At 38.5% G+C, this 22,548-nt stretch overlaps 1 protein-coding gene across 1 annotated transcript; it reads right to left on the reverse strand.

Moving 5' to 3' along the window:
• Positions 1-2,561: 2,561 nt before the first annotated feature.
• On the reverse strand, positions 2,562-8,368 carry LOC105164530 (ubiquitin family protein). Its single transcript, XM_011083181.3, has 7 exons — positions 8,091-8,368; positions 6,345-6,477; positions 5,186-5,265; positions 5,023-5,101; positions 4,841-4,950; positions 4,082-4,146; positions 2,562-2,903 (listed from the first exon to the last, which is right to left on the reverse strand). Exons 1-7 carry the CDS (start codon positions 8,190-8,192, stop codon positions 2,810-2,812), a joined length of 663 nt encoding a protein of 220 aa, XP_011081483.1. The 5' UTR covers positions 8,193-8,368; the 3' UTR covers positions 2,562-2,809.
• Between the last annotated feature and the right edge of the window lie 14,180 nt (positions 8,369-22,548).

A 22,548-nucleotide genomic window follows, 5' to 3' on the forward strand; every position in this document is an offset into this window, starting at 1 on the left:
CAAGATTATTTATTTCTTATTCAATAATATATTATGTATATTATACTTTTATTCTATTAATATAAAAAGCATTTTGCATTACCATAAACATAATAATATGCATACAAGATTATTTAATATTAGAAAATCAAATAGTAAAGGTTTGTCTCAATAATTGAATTTTCATAAATAATTTTAATTTAATAAAATTAGTGATTTTATCTGCCAATATCAATTTTTATTTTTAATACTCATGTTTTTTAACTTTGACTTATTTTATAAATTTATTTCTGAAAACAATATGTTTCTCTTTACTTTTTTTTATTTCTTTTTTTAACATAATTAACTTATTTTTTCTTTATTATTTTAGTCTTACTAAATTGATTCCCCAAATATGTTAATTTACTGAATATATATGAATATAGTTATACTTTGGAATGGCACGGGGAACTAGTGGCTATGCAAAAGTAGCGTGGAAGGAGGTATGTACGTCAAAGGAGGAGGGTGGACTAGAGTTTAGAGATATTGGTACTCTTAATCACGCCTTGATGTGCAACAAACTATGTGACATCATCCGGTGCGACAGGACCTCTATCTGGGTGGAGTGGCTTTACCACGGGAGGCTACGGGATACCTCTGTTTGGATTGTTATTGATCGTGGGGGATCATGGGGCTGGAGGAAGATGCTACTACTACGTAGTGTACTTCGACCTGTGGTTCACTAACAGATTGGAGATGGATGGAGCTACTATCTTTGAAAAGACCCATGGCACCACCTCGGACCCCACATTGATAAATTCCCACATGGACCTGATCTCTTCGAGCTATCGGGCGAAACGAAGCTTAGGAGTGTTATCAGGGAAGGGCAATGGCACTGACCCATCATCATTGACATAGAGTGCCTAAAGATTACCCAGGCACTACTCCCGATCCATGGAGGGAATGATCGTATTGTATGGAGGTGTTCGAGCGGGAGACCGACTACCCAAGAGCTCTATCGGCTTATGGTACCAGCAGGACCGAAAGTAGATTGGACTTCACTACTTTCGGGTCCTCTGAAGATTTCTCGATATATGTTCATACTTTGGCTTGCTATTTTGGAGAAGCTAGCCACGACGGATAAACCGTGGCTATCCCATCTTGGGTGTTGCGTGCTATGCAATGAAGACATGGTGGAGTCTCATAACCACCTGTTCTTCCATTACAGCTTTAGTAGACAATGCCTCAGCACTGTTTGGAGCATTGTACAATTCCATTGGCCTAATCGGGATTGGGCTATAGATATTGAATGGGGAGCAAGGAAATGGCGAGGGAAGCACATCATCAGCATAGCCTACCGTACTCTGCTTGGTTCTTGTGTATACCATATTTGGAGGGGGAGAAACCTGAGACGTTTTGAACATGAGGAGAGGGCTCCGAGCGCTGTGGCTAACTTAATTGTGGAAGATGTCCGTCAGCGTATTCTCAGTATTAAGTTATCTAGCTCTGTTAGTAAATGTGCTTTGTATAAACTGTGACGTATCCTTTAGCCTATCGAGGAAGATGCCTGATGAGGAGCACTGTTGAACTATACTTTTCTTTTTTAATGAAAATTGCATTTACCCAAAAAAAAAATTATTATTATTCTAATGTTTGTAAGCTATTTTGTAGACCTTTCCCTTATTTTTTTTTATTATTAGTTGTACGTCATTGTATTTTTTTATTTTTGTTATGTTTTATCAATATCCATTTTTTTTAATTCTAAATTTTCCTGAAATTGGTTGGTATACTAATTGTAAATTAAAATTAAAATTTTAGATTTTAGATTTAGTTATTTGTTATAATATCATCCATTTACCTCCATAGTATCGGGAGAAGTAAACAAGAGTCTTTGTATACTTTATTCTTAAACAAGTACTTTATTAACTTATGTTCCATTATTTAGTTCCTTCTAAAATAAAAAAAAAAAGGTTAATTCATGTTGAATTTGACCTTAATTAGGCGTATGATATATATATTTATACTTTATAGAATTCATACATTGTGGTGCTATTTGATTTATTGCCTTATTTTAGGTTTTTCACTCACCCTTCTTGTTGTGACTTTTTTGTATATTAGCATTTTTTAATGGTAAGTGGTAACGACTTAGAAGAATACTTTTGTAACCAAACTTGGTATGAAGATACAATTTTATTAACTGGAATTTTGTTAAAAGTAGGTTTATATATATATATATATATAATTTTAATATTCTAATTTACCTCATATAAGACTTTTACAAAATATATTAATTAATGCAGCACCATATATTGTGTTACCTTTGCCTTTACCTACCTCAAAGCTGGTAATCATTAATGACAATGATTAAAAGTAGAATTTACTATTTATTGATAACATAATAATACACCATTAGGATTGTAATGGGGCGTGAGCTGGTGATCCACACACTGATAATGAGTTTGAAGGGATACTGAATTAACCACCACTACCAGCAGCAAATGCTTGTGCATTTTATTCCTCGTTATTGGTAGTCGTCGTCGTCTAACTATATATCATCCCCTTCCCACTAATTCTATTCCAATTAACGAAACAAATAGTAATAGTTAAACAATAAGTGGATATTTACAATTACTAATTGAAAAATAACACATGCTTAGTCACAAGGAAACTCAGACCGCTCCTACACGGATCTTTTTGAAAGGAGAGCTAACTTAGTCGTACAACTGCAAACACTTCAATGATGACAATCTGGGTTTAGACTCAGACTTTTACAGATGTTTTCTGAAAATTCTAATTACAGATATTAGTACAAAAATGGGGCTGTTGCTCCATGAACTACAGCACCTAGCACTCAGAATCGCCCAAGTCTGATGTCCCTGTCGAGGCGATCCGCATTGAGAGTCCCAGGAAGTTCCCTAAAATCTTCATTGAATATAGAATATGCGCTGCATAGATTCCAGAATACAACCTCAGCCAACTAATGGGCAAAAGTTCAAAAGGGTACAACAGGCTCATGCTGAGTGGCAACATATTGAACAGTATTCTATGAGATTTCTTGTCAATATCTCTGTAGCTAGCTAATACATAGGCAGGTATTTAAGATTACAAGAATTTTCATTAGACATGCAATAAGGCACAACATAATAAACCAAAATGACAGCAAACTGCCAGCATGAGCTCAAAGAACATCTTAGAAGTTCCAGAGAGATTACATCCAATGTCATTAACTATGCTGAAACTGCCAGCATGAGCTCAAAGAACCAAAAATCCATAGATTTGACTGCTTAACAACAATTTCTAGATTCCCAAACCATTCCACCATGACCACTGCATTCAGCATACAAGAGAAAGAGGTGGAGTTTTTATTGTGCTATAAGGAAAGTTTTGATGCTTTTGGGCTTTGACTGACTAAACTTTAGCTGTAATAAATTTCTCCATTATCCAATCTGACGTCCTCTCTTGTTCTCATGTCATGCAGAACGATGCATTCAACTCAACCATCCTACTTACGTACCAGGAAGTTATGCAAATATATAAGGGATGTCTCAGTCCACAGTTGATACTATTTTTGAAAAGATGCCAAAACTTGAAAATGAAATGTTGAAGGAAGCAAGTACTAGAAATCAGGAAGTCTGGAATATGATTCTGGAAAGAGATCAGAAATGGGTAACACAGTGATGGCAGGCTCTTGTGCCCTTGTTTGCTTAAAAGAAAGCACATCACCACATTTACAGAGAGGTATAAAGATCATTGGATTAGAATACGAAGAAAATATTCAACTTCGAAAGTTACATTCTTATCCATTCTCAGAAAGCATATTTTCTCAAGTTTTTCTAAATACTATGGCATGCTATATAAGAGAAGGAAACCATACAATGATAATGCCATGCATCTTAGCACTAGATGTTTCTGCATATAGTTCCACATGTCCAAAAACCCATAAAAAGATTTTGCAATACATTTCCAGATGATCAGGAAAATTTCTTAAAAGTTGCAGTGCCAAGTAGAACAGAAATGGAACTGCATAAAAGCATCATTATAAACAGATGGAACCACATAAAGACATGACTGTGTCATTGTGGGACCTAGACAAGTTAGACAGCTTGCTGGCTGTTGCATGTACCTTATATCGCCAGGTTGCCGATGCCCAAGGTTGTAGAAAATGATAAGAAATCCAGTTCCAAGTATCTGAATCATAATGGTAGCATTAAATTAAGTGAATAGTATCTTGAAGGACCAAAATGTAAATCCAAATAGAGCAAGGTCTTTGTTTGTGCTGGTTGTCTATGGACATAGAATTTCTATGCCTTTTTATTTAAAACATAAAATCACACTTCAAAATAGCTTAATGCTATGTTTGCCATGGCCACAAAAGGTATTAGCTCTGTCACAACCTAAGTTTACATCTAATTTCGCAATGCAAACTGTTTTTTCATTGAAGCAAATATATGCAGCTAATGCAAGAAGAATTTAAACGCCAAGACACGCCAAGACACGCTCTTTGCAGCCATCTCAGAAAATTATGGTGTGCAATTAATTCTCCATTAATCCATGCTTAACATTTTCACCAAATTCCAAGTCCTCTCACTGTATGAACACTTGGGTGTAGATAAAATGCTTTATATACAGAGGATGACTAGGTCAAAATATACTTAGTTCAGTTAGACTTTCAATATCTTTAATCTGCAAAACTGGAAGCAATTAATCAGCTAACATTTGGATTATGGCTAAAATCCGCTTGTTTGGTGAGTCTCTGCAATAAACATGCTTGCGTGATTGATAAACTTGCAAAAAGTTTAAAGAGTATAGTGCAAGGTTTCCAGCATAATTAAGCCAACATCTGCAACGTCTTAAATGAATTGCAGGATAGTAGAAGACTGACATATAGAGGCCCGACACCCAATCTATGGGCAACAGATGCCAGAATAAACCATACTACAATTGTTGTCCACATCTTTAGACTGAGAGAGAAAATCACCATCAAAAGCATATCTGCAAGGGAACAACACTAATTAGAATTTGCTAATCATATTTGCAAAATAGAATTGTAGAACTAGTTCTCACCAGGAAACTTAAATTTATCACGTAAAACAAAGAAAAGCCTTCTTTTCCACTTGCTAGTTGATTGTGGAAGTTGAAATTTCTATACAAACAAAAGATAGAAAATTAGACTCTCAGATGTAGAGGTTTAACAGAAAAGAGATTCCAGGAAAAACTTCAAACTGACAAGATCTTCGCCATCGTCGTCATCAAAATTGCTAATATGCTTAGCAGGCGGCTGGGGTTTGATGGCAACAAACACAGTTTCTACAAAAGAAATATTGTGATATTTAGTCAAAGATAGTAACAGAATAATACAAGAAAGAAATCTTGCAAAATGCCAAAACAGAAATGGAGCAAAATCTATGATTTCTAATGGGGAAAAGAAGAACCATGATAAGGCTACAATCACGTATGGGTGCAATCCAAATTTCAACAGACTAAGCTCCAAATCTGAAGCAATCAATAATCAATAATGGCATAGGGTAAATTCAAATATTCCTTCAGTTTCTTACCATTATTTAGAATAAATTCAAAAAATGAAGCACCAGAACTAACTTGCATAGACAAAGGAAATCAGACTTTATTATGAAACAGAAAACTGGCCTTGAATGTCAGCATAAACAGAGAGGAAGATAACTATTTCACCAGAGCTAATCTTATCCATGGAACAAAGTTAGTACTTTCAAGCTTGTCCACAGTATCAAAAGGATCTTATCATTTGGGGGAAAAGAAAATGCCACGTAGAGTGCAATCAATTAGATGCACTAACATCAGATGAATTCCGAAAGGTCCAATACTAACTTTCAAGTTATGAGTGCAGTGGTCTAATTAGAATAATTGTCCTAAAGCCATCTTAAAAGCATATCGTCTTATATTTATTGATCTTTGATCATTGTAAAACTGGAAGAACAATTGAGAATCAAACAAAATATTGCCATCTTGGCAATACGCAGCAGTTTAAGTTTTAGCATAATGCAGACAAACCAACAAGTAAAGCACATTATGGGTATCGTCTTATATTTATTGATCTTTGATCATTGTAAAACTGGAAGAACAATTGAGAATCAAACAAAATATTGCAAATCTTAGCAATACGCAGCAGTTTAAGTTTTAGCATAATGCAGACAAACCAACAAGTAAAGCACATTATGGGTATGTGAACGGGAACCTTAGAGGATGTGATTTCCTCTATTATAATTGAGTACAATCTCGACAAAGTTTCTACAACATGATGCATAACCGTATTAAAAGATAAAGATAAAATATCATCTAACTAATCATCACAAACTAACACACATCCAGGTCCGCAAGTTCTAACAACTAAAACTAGTGGGGATATTTACCTCCATCCTGGAGTTGCACCAATATATCATCACCATTTGTACTATCGTGCAAGACATTCCCTCGACAAACAAGCCTCATATTCTTAAGGGGCAGGTGACTAGTCCCAGCAATCAATTCCCTCAACTCTTTAACCTGCTTGTCAGTAAACACAAAACATAACAAAAACATCCTTCATACAGCATCTTCTGTGATGAAGTCCTTTCAATGAAACAAAAAAGATGGACAGAGAGAGTAAGAAATACACATATAGGAAAAGAAATATAAACTGCTCCATTCATTCGATACTCCATAACCTCACCATTGAACTTATGTTGAATGAGATACTGAGATCACCAGTTTATACTATGTTGAAGTCGTAATACATAATTAACAGACTCTAACATGGCTGGCATCTGAGTGGTGGATGAATTAATTGTTAAAACACAAGAAAACCTAATTTATCAACTAGGTGTGTAAGAGCCATTTATTCTCCAAACTTTATAATATAGAAAGGAAATACAAGATCATTTTGTTAGAAATGTTTTGAAACATCCTAGCAACTGGACAACTGTTCAAGTTCAAAGCAATTAAGTAGTATCTTTGTGTATAGAAAAAATTTATCAATCAAAGCATATAAAGCTAAAAGATACGTTATGATCAATCTTTCATTCGCTTATCCTCAGACTTTCTTATGAATATCTACTAGATCCTTTTTGTTGATTAAAATTCAAACAATTACTTATAGAAACTTCAGGTACTGACGCTCTAGACAACTAGAACTTTAAGAAACTTTAAGAATGACGAGATACATAATGGTAGCATAATGATCATGATAATAAATTTACATAATTGAACACCAATAATGAAGTAGTCTACTTCTATTCGAACATTCAAGTGTTCTCTATCCTACTTCAAAACCAGGATGCCTTTATCATTAGCATGATATGATGTAATGCAAAAAATTTTAGATAAGCCTTGTATAGTAACTCTTTCATAAATTATTTTTCTTGTTAGCGTTTTCATATCTGATGCTTGGCCTCAAGAAAAAATAACGATGTTCCTATTAAATGCAGAATGTCATCAAGAAATTGCAGGCTCTGACAATAAATGCAAATTCCTTCAACATCATGAGTAGGACATCCATGTAAACTAATTTTACTAGCAATTTGTGGTTTTAGAAGAAGAGCTAGAGTGGATTATAAATAAGATATGATTCATCCTATTCCAACAGTCAAAAGATATATAACGCACAATAAAGTCACAATGTGGTTATAATTGAAAATAAGGTAGATAAGAGAAAGGCATAGCAGCTCAAATTCTGATATAGAATATGATTAAGTTAATATTTGCAGATGCCAGTGTTTTGACTTCATAGGACACTTATGGACTCCGACCCCCAAAGAATGATTAGGTGAATTTTCAATTGTAACATGTTGCCCCCCCTCCCCCCAGACTAGGTATGGTATGTATGAACTCAATCAAGTTAGTAATATTCAAGTAATCAGCGAAACATAATCCACCAACAGAAAGAAAACAAAAAAAAAAAAAAATGGAACCAACATGATCAACTTATCGGGTTTAATCCTTTCAGCATCAATTTATAACATCAACGGAGCCATCACCACCGTGAAAAGGAATTTGCATCTTTTTGTTGTTTTAACTACTTTTATCATTTAAAACATTCCCAGGACTCGAAATTACACATAAGATAACGCACAGAAAAAAAAAGCAGAGAGAAAAAGGAAGTAAGACATAAGATGCGATACTTTGAGCGAAGAAGGGACCCTGAGGTGAGACGGAGGGGAAGGACCGATGGTCCGCACAGTGATATTAACCATTCCTTCATCCTCTTCGATGAGATTGGCCATCAGTCCACCAATTTGTGTACCGAAATTGTTTATGGTAGGGCGGAAAGAGGTCAATTGCGTGGCGGTGGTGGTCGTAATTGGGGGGCTGCGCCGAGCCTTTCTATACAAGCTACTGAAAAGTTACAAATTGATTATCATTTGGGGGTTCGAAGTTGGAATTTTGATTTTGATTTTATGTACAGATATGTTAGCACACAGATATGTTAGTTCGATGTGTGCGCTCAAACTCTAAAAAAAATATATATTATAAATATTCAATAAATATGAAATAAGTGACATACAGTAAAATCTTTATAAATTAATACTTAAAGGGTTCTAATTGAGTTTTTAACCTAAAGTATTAATTTATAGGGTTCTAATAAGTGTACAACAAACTCGAGGAACTCAATTAGAACCCTGTAATGTTATTCTCTATATTCTAATAGAGTAACTACTGACCGATAGTAGGTTAGGATTTCGAACAACACTTGCTCAATCACTAATGTTGCTAGGACACTCGATTCTCGTTGTGCAAATTGGAATTTTCTCATATTCCTCTCCATCCACAAATGATACACTAAATACGCGTAGCCCTATGGCTACTTTCACAAGGTGCTTCCCTCAACATCTCCTCGTTGACCATTTTACACCTTGTGACTAATTAAGCCTCGACCATCTCCATTGCACAATTTGATGGATGATCTTGATTCAATGTTGCATACACGGGCATGAAAAAACAAGTGAACATCGAATTCCGCTTGCTCATTGCATAAGGGGCAATCTAAGCCCAATTGCTGCAACCACAGGTTATTCGTAGTCAAAAGCTTCTCTTGGATAGCCAACCATAGTAAGAAAGTGATACTAGGGATACTCAACGGGACATGCAAGTGGGAAGACCACTGCACCGGTTGTGGATTCGGGCAGATAATCTAATAAGTGTCACAGACCGCATATGTCACCTGAGTTGCCCTCCATTTTTCCATATCTTGGCTCCATAAAATAGGCCTCCAGACATTGCTCACTCTCCAAAATGGCCTATTGCAGCTACTGCGGAAGGCTCAATCGCCTTTCCTCAATGATTTCTACAAGCTTGGTCAAATCACCCAAGCAAGAGAGAAGGGGGCCAACAGGAAATTTATGCAACAATATACCAAAAGAGTGCCAAGAATCCTTCTAGAACCAAATATTCTCCCCATCATGAATGTCATAGTGTAGCAGGCACTATATCAGTTCATGGAGGTGCAACATTTTCCTCCAATACCAGGCATCATGTGAAGAAGGAACATCCACAATGGTTCGTGCTTCAGCCTAAACTGTGTGATCTATTACACTCAAATCAATCTTCGGTCATTGCTAGCAATATTCCACAGATGTTTACAGTACAAAATTTTGTTTACATTAGCCAACGACCGAAGCCTAAGGCCCCCTGCAGCACAAGTTTGCAAAATATGTTCCCATGCAAATCTAGCTGCACCTCGATCTCCCCTACCAGCCCAAAGCAACTTCCTAATCCTCCGTTCAATAAGCTTAGTCACACCAAAAGGCAACAAGAATATGGTTGCCCAGTGCGAGCTAAAAGAAACACAGGATCGACTTTATCAATTGAAGCTTTCCAGCAAAAAAGAATGCCTCAAGCTCTAGCTATTAATTATGCTCTTCAAGTTCTCCACTAATGGCCTACATTCTGCGTTCATCAACTTAGAGGCCACTAGAGGTACCCAAAAATATTTTATAGGCAACGAGCCTCTAGCAAACCCTACTAGTTATTGCAATGCCTGAAGTTGGTCCTTTACTAATTTGGAGAGTATAACGATGCTCTTAGCCGCATTCACCTTGAGGTTTGAGAGAGTAGACAAAAGTTGGAATGCCTCCATCAACATGACTACAGAGTTCTTAGATGCTTTGCAGAAAAAGAATAAATCATCAGCAAATGATAACATAAATAGATTAACCTCCTTGCACTTCCACTGAACTTGAAACTCTGCCAAAAGGGAGATACGTTTCTTCAAAATGGCAAGCAGTAATTCCATGATCAGCACAAAGTGGTATGACAAGAAGGGGTCTCCTTGTGCTAAGCCCCATGCACCCCCTGAACAAACCATTTCGTTGTCCATTTAGTAGAATAAAATAGGATGCCATTGACACACACTGAATGATCCATCTTATAATCATAGAAGGGAACACCATCAACTTCAACACTGCATGCAAAATTTCCCATTCAACTTATCGTATGCTTTCGGAATATCTATTTTCATGATACATCAAGGAGGTAGTTATCGTCGATTATACCCATCTAATAGCTCGAGCTAGTAGTATATTATCACTAATCATCCTTTTCGGTATAAACATATTTTGACTAGGGAGTAGGGTCTACTAAAAGATCCATAATCGGTTGAAGTATGTTCAGTAGCACTTTAGAGTTGATCTTATACACCATTACAATAGGATCCGCATATGAATGCGCAGGTCGGGTCGGAGCTGACCCGATCCAAGCGATCAACCCGCTTTGGCAGCCGTTGGATCACCTGACACTTGGACACCTAAATGATGCCACGTGACACCCTCTTATGCGGTATCGTACACTATAAATACCAGCATGTATGAATATTTACACCAAGTGCATTTATTACATTTTTTTAGTCTCACCAACTCTCTATAGATCGACTACTCTTTTTAATTTAAGCATCGGTGAGCCTTAGCTGAAGCCACCCAGCAAGCCTAATGTGTGTTTTGTTCTCAAGATCCATTAGTAGGAAACTCGAAGAAGGGTTTAGCGACCCAATCTCAGGGTACCAAGGTCCGATGACCCGACCCCGATTATGCGACCTGCATCATTTTGGCGTCGTCTGTGGAAAACTGAGAACGAGTGGGTTTGAAATGGAAACATGACCTAGGAGAGATCATCACATGGAAGAAACTCTTATATGGGAAGAAGAACAAGTATTGCAGCTGACACGTTCTGATTTGCAAACAATGATTGAAGAAGCCAGCAAGAAAGCTAAGTAGAATATGAGAGGAGAACTGTGACTCCAGCTCGATAAAGAGTGAGAAGGCAGTTATTCAAGGGTGCAAAAGTAGAGATGGAGCACGACCGTGAGGCATCACGGGTACCTGAAAAAGGTCTTGAGAGAACAATGTCAAACGAAGTAACGAGTAAGAGAGCCATCTGGCAGCAACCGGGCATATCACCGGTAGAGGTGGATAATGTTAGTAGGCAAATAGAGAAACTGGTCAAATAGATTGAGGAGTTGAAGAAGCGAGGGGAGATCGTTTCTCAAAGTAGAAGTTCTCCTTTCACCAATAGGATTTTGTTGGAGGTCGTGGATAGCAGCTTTAGGTTTTTGGATCTTCCCAAATATGATGGAATAAAGGATCCGAGAGAGCATGTTGCAACTTTCGATCTGGTTATGAACTTGTATGGCTAGACCGACCCGATTAAAGCGTAGCTATTTGTGACCACCTTGAAAGGGAAAGCACAAGAATTAGTTCACTAATCTGGGGAGTGGGACCATCGACTCATACGAACAGCTTGTGCAGAAATTCTCTTTTCATTTTGTGAGTAAGAGGAAAGCAAAGAGGCCTGCGACATACCTCTTTACCATTAGGCAAAAGAATAATGAGACACTTAAGAATTTTATAGGGAGATTCAACAATGAAATGTTGGAAGTGCACAATCTCAAAATTGATATAATGGTCAGCATACTGATTCATGGGCTTAAGAAGGGTCATTTTGCATCTACATTGGCTGGCGACCCGCTAGGTGGAATATAGCAGTTGATAGAGTTAGTACAAAAGTATATACATGAAGAGAAGATGACCGTGATGAAAGACAACAAATGGACCAGGGACCAAGGTCACGTGAAGGGAGAGCGATTTGAAGAGGGCAAGAGCCAATCTAAAAAAAATCGAGAGAGACGGGGGCCCTATCAACCTAGGTACCACAGATATACTCCATTTAACATCACTAGAGAGAAAGCCATGCTGATGGTAGAGAAGAAGGGGTTTCTTCAATGGCCAGGTGAAACGCGAGATACTCCTGCTAAAAAGTTCTCTAAAAAATATTGTAGGTTCGATAAGCACAAAGACCATGATACAGAGAAGTGTTTTCAACTAAAGGATGAGATCGAGAGGTTGATCAGGCACGGCTACTTCAAGAATTTAATTGAGAAAAAAAATGAAATAGCAAACAGAAGCAGATCGTGGAGCAGGGATCGAGGTCGTAAGGATGATGCAGGTAGGAGCGAACCTCGTGACAACGAACCGACGAAAGGAGTCATCCATACCATATCAGGAGGTCCTACAGGGGGAGACTCTGCCAGAACTCGAAAGAAATATGCGAGGGACAACAGATGCAGGAATGGGGGACAAGTGTTGTGCTTAGAACCTTAGGAGGACATCATTTTTGGAAACAAGGACTTGAGCTTGGGATCGGTAGATCAAAATGATCCGATGGTAATTAGAATGGACATCGCGAATTACCAGGTACATAAAGTGTTAATTGATAGTGGTAGTTTAGTATATATTATCTTCACAAATGTGCTCAGGAAGATAGACCTGGGCGAGCTGAAATGGAGACCTATGAGGACACCCTTGGTCGAGTTTGGAGGAAATGAAGTGGTTCCGAAAGGAGTGATTGATCTGCCAGTATCTCTGTGAGAGGAACCTAAGAGGAAAACGTGTATGATTCAGTTTTTGGTGGTAGATAGCCCATTCACCTACAGTGTAGTACTCGGACGACCTGATTGAATAAGTTTAAATAAGTGTTGTCCACATATCACCTGAAAATGAAGTTTTCTTCCAAATATGAAATGGGAGAAGTGTGATGCAATCAAAGGGATGCACAACAGTGTTACAACCTTGCCATCAAGCAGGTCGCTGCTGTAGCACCCCCTACTCGCTACATCTAGTTATTATTATTTTATCCTTTCTTTAATCAGAACTCATTCTATAAGTAATTCTCTTTCAACTCGTAAAATAAATTCTAATTTATCAGCAATATATATATATCACAAAAGGTATTAGATATCACCAAAAGTTCATATTTACCCCCACTAGATGTCCTCGTGTACATAACCTTAAGAAAATCATACCACAACTTTAAATACAAATCCCGATAAAAGATCAGAATATTTAACAACCCACAATCAAAAACTCTAGTTTTAGAAGTCACGGCTGACCCACCTAATAAAGACGACGGCACTGCTCAAAGTCCAATGTGACTAATCAGTGTGACCTATCTCCTGAAAAGTACGTGGCAAGGAATGAGCTGCCTACTCAATAAGTATAGCTGATCGGTTTATATATATATACACAGGCAACAATTTCACGTACATGCAGTCACATTGACTAACAGTCATTATCAATAGCAACATCAAATATAAGCAGTAATACCTACTCACAATTATAAATCAATCTATGACATAATATGCGACATTATCGTTTATTAGTTAAGGGCCCCACTTACTCTAATTGGTATACATCAGTCAATGATTTCGCCGGCCATCATCATATCATATACAGCACAAGATACTCGTTGTGTGATATCCCCACACTCTTTTACTCCAGCTGTGTAGCAATATAGCACAGGACATCACAACAAACGTGGTACCCCCACACCACCCCAGTGTGTAGCTAACAGCATAGGATATTCCCTGCTGCCCCGGAATACCCCGGTACCCTACGCGCCATGGTACCTAGCTTAATTCAGATATTTTTCATATCTCAATATCAATCACATTATCATCAATCACATTTTCATAAACCATTGACTGTGTTTCCAACTAGGTAAGCATCATCTTTTATTTCCATTCACACTCGTCATTCTATTCTTTATAATAATCACTTTCTCAATAACAACTCCCAATTAGATTTCATCAAGAATCAATTATACGATCACGTAATCATACCACTCTCACGTCCAACTATTACAAACACATATGACACATAATAATAATTTCACCAATATTCAAATAATCCACAACTGATTATATAAATAATTAATATACGAAAGCCACTTACAATAATATAAAGCCAAGTCCATGATCGCATCCAAGAAACCAATATATATAATATATACAATACTACACATACAGATATATATAAATTCGATTAGCTATACTTACCTTATATCCCAAAATGCTTCTATTTTATGAGGGACTGCTCAACCCTCTACCTTGTCGTCACGTCCTATAATAAATTATAATACGTATAATCAATATATTTAATTTACCAAATAATTCATAAGAGTTCACTTAATCAAACCCCTTATATATTTATAACTATTATTTTTAATAACATTCGTAAATTATATTACCATTGAAACCTCATTTTCCTCTTTAATAACATAATATTTCTAAAATATAATTTTCGAAGTATTTCTACGAATTTTCTGTCAATTTACCGTTGCTATACAATTTAATTAAGCAATAATACATAGAATTACATATTTGATTAATCATTCCAATGGAATTGTGTAAATTAGCTATAGTAATAATTAAATCTAACAAATCTAATATTTTAATTACCCAACTATATCATTTTTATAGACAATTGTGATATTTAATAGGACACTAATTTAAATAGCCAAAATCATAAAATACTCCGATTAAATAGTATATCGCTTAATATAATCAACATTTAATAAATAGAGTAATTAAATAATATAATTATATAAATTATTAAAAATTAAAATTCAACATCCATACCTCTGTTTTTTTCCGAAATGTGTGTGCGTTGTTGTGTGTGTATGAGTGTGTGTGTTTTTGTGAATGTATGTGTATGTGTGCAATTAACATTCATATATATATTTAATGGTTGGCTGCCACCGGCCCACCATCCTATTTTCTTTTTTTTTTAATAAATCTAAATAATTATTTTTACGTTCTTCCTAATTTTCTTAATTACTATAATTTGCCCCCAAATATTATAACGAACTCCAATTTAATCCGTTCAAATTTTATTATATTCCAAATTCAGTCTATAATTTATTTACTAATTAAATTTAAATTTCTAATAATTACCAATTAGTCTTCCAATTACGTACAAAATTCTACGGACGTCACAGCTGCAGTGAGAAAGGAGAAAAGAAAAGAAGAGCAAGGACAGAGTGAGGAAGTAAAGAAGGGGAAGATGGAAAGGTTAGAGCCTGTCGAAGAATACAAGGAGGTGGAGCTCATCCTTGGTGAGTTCAATAAACCTACCAACATTGGATCGTAGATGACTAAGGAAATGGAAATGATGATGATAGAATTCTTGAGGAGAAATAACACCCTGGATCAAACCGGTGAAACGAAAGAAGAGAATATTCGGGGTCGAGATGAATAAAATTATTGAGGAAGAGGTAAATAAGTTGTTGCAAGCGGGGTTCGTAGTAGAGATCCAGTACATGACCTGGCTTTCCAATGTTGCCATTGTGCCGAAGGTAGCAGGGAAATAGCACATGTGTACTGATTTCACAGATCTCAACAAAGCATGTCTGAAGGACCCCTATCCACTACCTTGAATAGACTTGTTGGTAGACTCAACAGCAGGGTGTGCACTATTCAGCATGATGAATGCCTATCAAGGTTACCATCAAATATTCATGGCAAAGGAAGATAGGAAAAAAATGGCCTTTGTAACAGAAAAAAGGGTGTATTGTTACAATGTCATGCCCTTTGATCTCAAGAATGCAGGGGCAACCTACCAAAGGTTAGTGAATAAAATGTTCAAGGACCAAATAGGAACCACCATGGAAGTATATGTAGATGATATGTTAGTGAAGAGCAAGATGAAAACGACCACGTGGAGCATTTGGAGAAGGCCTTCACAATCATGCAATCTTATGTAATGAAGCTGAATCCTTCTAAATGCACTTTCGAGGTAAAAGGAGGGAAGCTCCTTGGCTACATGGTAAGTGAAAGAGGGATTTAGGAAAACCCAGAGAAGATACAGGCCATCATGCAGTTGGGGTCGCCAAAGTCAGTGAAGGATGCCCAGAAACTGACTGGGAAGATTGCAGCGTTGAATTAGTTTATTGCCAGGTCAGCTAATCACAATTTACCTTTCTTTAAAGTTTTATGAAAAGTGAAAGATTTTGAGTGGACAGGGGAGTGCGGAAAAGCTTTACAAGAGTTGAAAGAATATTTGACCACTCCTCCCCTTCTTGATAATCCATTGGTTGGGGAGAAGTTGTATATTTATTTGGCAGTCTTAGGCAAAGCAGTAAGCTCAGTTCTAGTGCGGGAAGAGCAAGGAACACAAAGCCCTATATATTACGTGAACAAGATGCTGCATGGAGCAGAGAAGAAGTATATACAGATCGAGAAGTTAGCTCTAGCCCTTGTGACGACTGCTAGGAAGTTGCGACCTTGCAATTCCATCCGATTATGGTGCTCACGAACCACCCGTTGAAACAAATCATGTCAAAGCCTGATGTGTCTGGAAGAATGGTCAAGTGGGCAATTGAAACTAGGGAATGGTCGATGACGCAATATTTAGCCAAATTTAAGGAGATGGTGGACAGATTTGATAGGTGTACGATTCATCAGATCCCTCGGGACGAGAACGCAAAGGCAGATGCTTTGTCTAAGTTTGGGGCCATGGTTGAAGGGGTCAAGGAGAGGAAGATCGCAATAATAATAAGAGAAGCCCCGGTGATATATGAAAAAGTTATCCATGTAATTAATGAGATGAGCTCGTGGAGAATTCCCTTCATTCAATACTTGAAAGAAGGGAAACTCCTTGATGATCCGATTGCTGCGAGGAGGTTACAATTCAAAGTAAATCAGTTCACTATGTTGGGGGAAGAGCTATACAAGAGAACCACTGAGGGAATACTGCTAAAATGTCTAGATGGTGAAAGAGTTCAATATGTGATGACGGAAGTTCATGAACGAAGTTATTGGAATCATTTAGGAGGCAGGTCGCTAGCCTAGAAAATTTTAAGAGAAGGGTATTATTGGCCCACCTTGGTGGAAGATACAAAGAAATTTGTGAAAAAATGTGACAGTTGTCAGAAGTTCGCAGGGTTGCTGCACTCACCAGCGACCCCACTAGAAGCTCTCAAGGTCGCATGTCCTCTTGACCAATGGGGAATTAACATTGTTGGCCCTTTTTCCTCAAGCTGTAGCTCAAAAGAAGCTTTTGATTGTTGCAGTGGAGTATTTTTCCAAATAGGTGGAGGCGGAAGCATTGACAAAGATCTCTAAAAAAGAGGTAATAAACTTTATTTGAAAAAATATTATTTGCAGGTTTGGGATCCCAAGGGTGCTGGTATCGCACAATGGAACTCAGCTTCAAGGGAGGAAGATCATGGAATGGTGCAAAGAGCTCAAGATCAACAAAGTTTCACAGCGCTGGGGAACCCTCAAGTGAACGGACAGGTTGAGGTGACGAATAGGATTTTGTTGCAACACTTGAAGACACGGTTTGAAGGAGCTAAGAGGTGGTGGGTCGAGGAGATCCCTGGTGTGCTTTGGGCTTATAGAACTACACCAAGGACTTCAACAGGAGAAATCCCATTCTGCTTGGTCTATGGTAGCAAGGCGATCATACCAGCGGAGATAGGTGAAGAAACGGCAAGGGTGAGCCAATACAATCCACAAGATAATGCTTAGATCATTCAATCTCAGCGTGGTTGAAGAATGCAGGGACCGAGCTTATGCAAAAATATTGCGATACAAGAGTTTGATGACCAAAAACTACAACTGAAGAGTGAAGCCAAAGGAGTTTCTAGGTTGGCGACCTCGTCTTGAAGAAGGTTGAAGTATCCAGGCATGTAGGGAAATTAGACCATACATGGGAGGGTCCTTACAAGGTCGTAGAAGTAGAGAAGAAGGGAACTTACGCTCTCCAAGATATGGAAGGTAAAGATCTGCCTAGACCATGGAAAGTGCACACTTAAAGAAGTTTTATGCCTAAAAAGAATCCAACGACCTAAGAAAGGTCCGCTTCGAAGAAACTGGCAAAGGGTGGTGTACTTTGAAAATCACTTTGTTCTATATAGGACCTGAAAAAGGTCGCAAATTATGAAGGATACAGCTTGAGAAAGGCTCATTTTATAATTTAAGTCTAAAAAAGACTTCATGTTGAAGATTTACTTTGGAGTTCTAACCTGAAAAAAATTTAAAGTGTTAACAATCTGAGAAAGATCGCTGAAAAGACTTTTAACCTGAAAAGGGTTCAAGTAACAATGATCTAAGAAAGAACGTTGCTGGATTTCTAACTTGAAAAAGATTGCTGATGATCTGAGAAAGATCGCTAATGGATTTTGACCTGAAAAAGGTCCCAAGAGTAAAAGATCTAAGAAAGATCGCTAATGGATTTTTTACCTGAAAAAGGTCCCAAATCGCAAAGATCGCTCATGGATTTCTGACCTGAAAAAGGTCCCAAGTATAAAAGATCTGAGATAAATCGTTAAAATGGATTTATGACCTGCAAAAGGTCCATAGTATCAAAGATCTGAGAAAGATCGCTAAAATGGATTTTTGACCTGAAAAAGGTCCCATCTCAAAGATCTGGGAAAGATCGCTAAAATGAATTTCTGACTTGAAAAAGGTCCTGTCTCAAAGTTCTGATAAAGATCACTAGAACAAATTTCTGACTTGCAAAAAGTCCCAAAACCCAAGGATCTGAGAAAGGTCGCTAGAATGGATTTCTAACTGGCAAAAAGGCCTAGCCTAAACATGCTTTATGAAAGGTTATTTTGCTGACATAATCATGATAAGCGAACTTGCGAGGGGACAAATTAAAAGGAAAAGAGTATGGTCATTACAGTTCAAATTGATCAGTCATTACATATACAAAAAATATTGTCTAAAGTTGATTGTTCAAATTTGACGATTCCAAAGACAAAAGTAACAAAAAGCAAAAAGGAAAGATGGCCAGCTGCCTATTCTTGGTCGGGGTTAGCTCCTTGATCGTCCTCCTTCAGAAGAATGGCGAACTCATCTTCACTGGGGGATGCCTCTTCTTACGCAGGATATAGCTGGAGATTCCCATCCAACGGGGGATCTAGCTGATTGCAATTGAAACCTTCGACGAACCCTTGAAGCTTCTGAATTTGATCTTGGCACTTATTGAAGCCCAAGATCATAAAACTTGCAGTCTTAGTCTCCACAGTGTCTCTGAACACTAGAGCCTACATGAAATCACGGATACCTTGTAGGCAAGCTTGGGAGATGGAATTTTGATATTCAAAAGATTGGAGGAAAGTTGTGCGACCTTCCACCATCCCAGCCTCAACCCCAGCTTCAAATCCTTGTTCTTTGCTTGACTTGAAGGTTGCTTTGCGATCTCACTGGGCCGTGGATGTAGCTTCTTCGAGTTGGCGGAGAGTTTGGCCGACTTCTTTTCCAATTCGGATCGCAGTTGGTCATTCATCTCTTTCAGCTCGATTAAACATCTCTCTAACTCCGCCACCTTCGCATCGGATTGGATTTTGTCATGCCGCCACATGGAGCATTGCAGAGAGAGGTTGTGGTCAAAAGCGATCGTCTGTAAGAAATTTAGACTTGATGAACTGAAATAATATCTAAGGAACAGTGATCAATTTTTACCTGCGCCATGTTATGAGCAAAGTTCTCCTCAACCGTAGTATGGGAGGTTTAGCCAGGATGACCTGATCGCGTTCAAGGCACTGCTTTGTAAAGCTCCCAAGAGTCTTGACCAGCCCGGGTGCGTAGAACACTACTGGAAGAAAAGATCGCCCCAGTTTGGGGCTAATCTCTCTCCAGACAATTCAACGACCCTTCTAGTGGGAATTCGCTGAGACTCTCTTACTTGCTGCCAGACCTCCTCTTGAGTATGCAATTTCTTGCAATTTTCTACCTCATTGGCTTGGTCGGCGGTGAGGCGAGCTTCTAGCTTCTTTGTCAGCTGGATTTGGAGGATTGTGGGCTACGGCTTCGGATTTTGCTCTTCCTCTAATGGGATGCCTTCTCTTTACCTTTACCCCTTTTTCTCTTATTGCTAGGTTCTACTGGAGCTTCGACGATCTCCACTTGGGTTTTAGGAGATTAGTTGTCGATTTGGATTGGAGAGGAAGCAGTGCGAGGAGGGGGAGACTGAGGAGCTGTTGAGACAACGAGGGGCAGCAGCTGATCCAGAGGCGTTTTGCGAGCTCTCTAGAGTGGCTGTTTGGACGCGAGCTAGCTCACGATGCAGAGAAGGGGGAAGGGTACCCTTATGGGCCCTCACTTTGTTGGTAATACGGGCAAGCATGACTTCAAAAGCTGCAAGATAGAAAAACAGAGTTAGAGTCCAATTTAGTATGCACATTATGAAGGAAAAGGAAGAAAAGTAGTCACCTAAGGAACCCTTAATAGGGATGGGCACAGGGGAGAAACCCACGAGCTTCAACACCTTTTCTGTTAATAGACATTTGGGAAGGTACTAATACAGAGTTATATAATTGATAAGGTCGCGCTCGGACCCCTTCCAATATGTTTCGGGTTCAAGTATTGAAGTACGTCAGCTGAGGCGAAAATCCCAGGATTACCCAAGAGGAGGTCGAATGAAAACATACCGCTCAAGCCAAGGGCTAACATTGGACTTCAGATCATCCAAATACCGAAAATCTTTGCCAGTGGTAAGGTAGAACCAATCCCTCTCTCCCGACCTCTTTGAGGTCGTGAAAGAATAGAGGGACCAGAAATTATCAAAGGAAGGAGGGAGATCTAAGTATTTCATAACTATGAGGAAAAGAAGAATATGACTAATGGAATGGGGGAGAGTTGCATGGGATAAAGATCTAACCTAAGGAGGATATTATTTAAATCGCGAGGTAACGGGAGCTGTAAACCTGCTTCTAAATGGATTATGGAAAAGGGACATAAACCCTTTGGAGGTTGATGCATCTTATCGAAAGAGCGAGGAATGACTACTTCAAAATTATCAAGGATATAGTATTTTCTTTTGAGCTGTTGGATGGGTGTTTTTACAGTTCTAGAGATCCCAGCCCAGGGATTATTACGCATCATATTCAAATATTTTTGTTGGATGGGAACATCATCAGAGTTGGCCGAATCTGCCAGTTGCCCGACAGCAGAAGCCCTGCGATGAGGAGGAGATCGGGGAGCATGCATGGGGGAAATGAGGTCGTTGGATGTTCCCACGACCTCCCTAGGGGAGGCCGCAGTTGACCCCGAAGTCGAGCTTGAGCCCATTTCAGACCCTAAACTAGACCTTAAATTAGAAGACATTGAAGAAAGCAGGAACTAATGTAAAAATACCTAGAGGAAAGGAACTCAAAAGAGAAGAAGCTCACTGAAGAAGATCGAAAGCGACTAGACTGGAGATTGCGGTCAAGAAGTTCAAATATAGGACTATATATAAGGGAAGATGGGATACAACGTGCCTTTTTATGAACCACGGGATGATGCCACGTTAGCATGATCAACGGTGGAGATCTCGCAATCTGACAGATGACTGATCAACTTCTCCTAGTGTTATTAATGACACTAGTAGAAGTAGGGGAATAATAATGAGGTAAATTACCCTTGACAGCAAAGAAGGAAAACTTTTCCCTCCAACCCTAAATATATTAACAGGGATGGACAGGATCCGCGTATTAATGCGCTAGTGGGGTTCGGTCCAACTGATTAACCCGCTTTGGCAGTCGTTGGATCACCTAACACTCGAACGCCAAATGATGCCATGTGGCACCCTCTTATGTTGTACCGTACATTATAAATACCAGCATTTATGAACATTTATACCAAGTGCATTTATTACGTTTTTAGTCTCACCAGCTCTCCATAGATCGAATTCGACCCACTCTTTCTAACTTAAGCATCGGAGGGCCTTAGATGAGGGCCACCCAACAAGCCTAATGTGTGTTCTGTTCTCATGATCCACTAGTAGGAAACTCGAAGAAGGGTTCAACGACCCGATCTCAAGGTACCAAGGTCCGACGACCTGACCCCGACTATGCAACCTGCACAAATGTATATATGGGAACCTGTTTTAATTAATTTCAACAGAAGTCCAGCAGTACTCCACCTCACCAAATCACCATTGTTTCCTTCTATTGGTTGCTGCAGCTGTCAGTCAATTTCCTTTACCACATATATATAAGCAGCTGCTGCTAGTCAGTAGTCATGATTATGAGTAATTAATTAACCATATATATTTATATATATATGATTGTCACTACAGCTAGCTGGGTAGTTAGGGACCGGGGATGAGGGACTGGGACGCTACATAGAGAGAAGGAAGCGGGGATCGGAAAGTAGCTTGTTTTGCTGGTTACGTGGAGTGTCAAAGAAATACTATCGACATACATGGATGGACCCACGTCAGCATCTGCATGTCCAAACTGCTAATGCTGGTTGGCCTGCTACTACCACTGCCACTATTGACTATCACTCCTCCAACTGATCATAATCATATACTCTAT

Source organism: Sesamum indicum, linkage group LG6 (assembly GCF_026168435.1).
Source record: "Sesamum indicum cultivar Baizhima isolate 11 linkage group LG6, ASM2616843v1, whole genome shotgun sequence".
In the NCBI taxonomy this organism is placed as follows: domain Eukaryota; kingdom Viridiplantae; phylum Streptophyta; class Magnoliopsida; order Lamiales; family Pedaliaceae; genus Sesamum; species Sesamum indicum.

What these genes read in the sequence shown, in the direction of transcription:
- LOC105164530 (XM_011083181.3), bottom strand. Translation starts at nt 8,192, where the DNA reads ATGGCCAATCTCATCGAAGAGGATGAAGGAATGGTTAATATCACTGTG. An exon ending in GGGTCCCTTCTTCGCTCAAA is followed by an intron (nt 6,478 to 8,090) that starts GTATCGCATCTT and finishes ACTGACAAGCAG; the next exon opens with GTTAAAGAGTTGAGGGAATT. An exon ending in GGTGCAACTCCAGGATGGAG is followed by an intron (nt 5,266 to 6,344) that starts GTAAATATCCCC and finishes TTTCTTTTGTAG; the next exon opens with AAACTGTGTTTGTTGCCATC.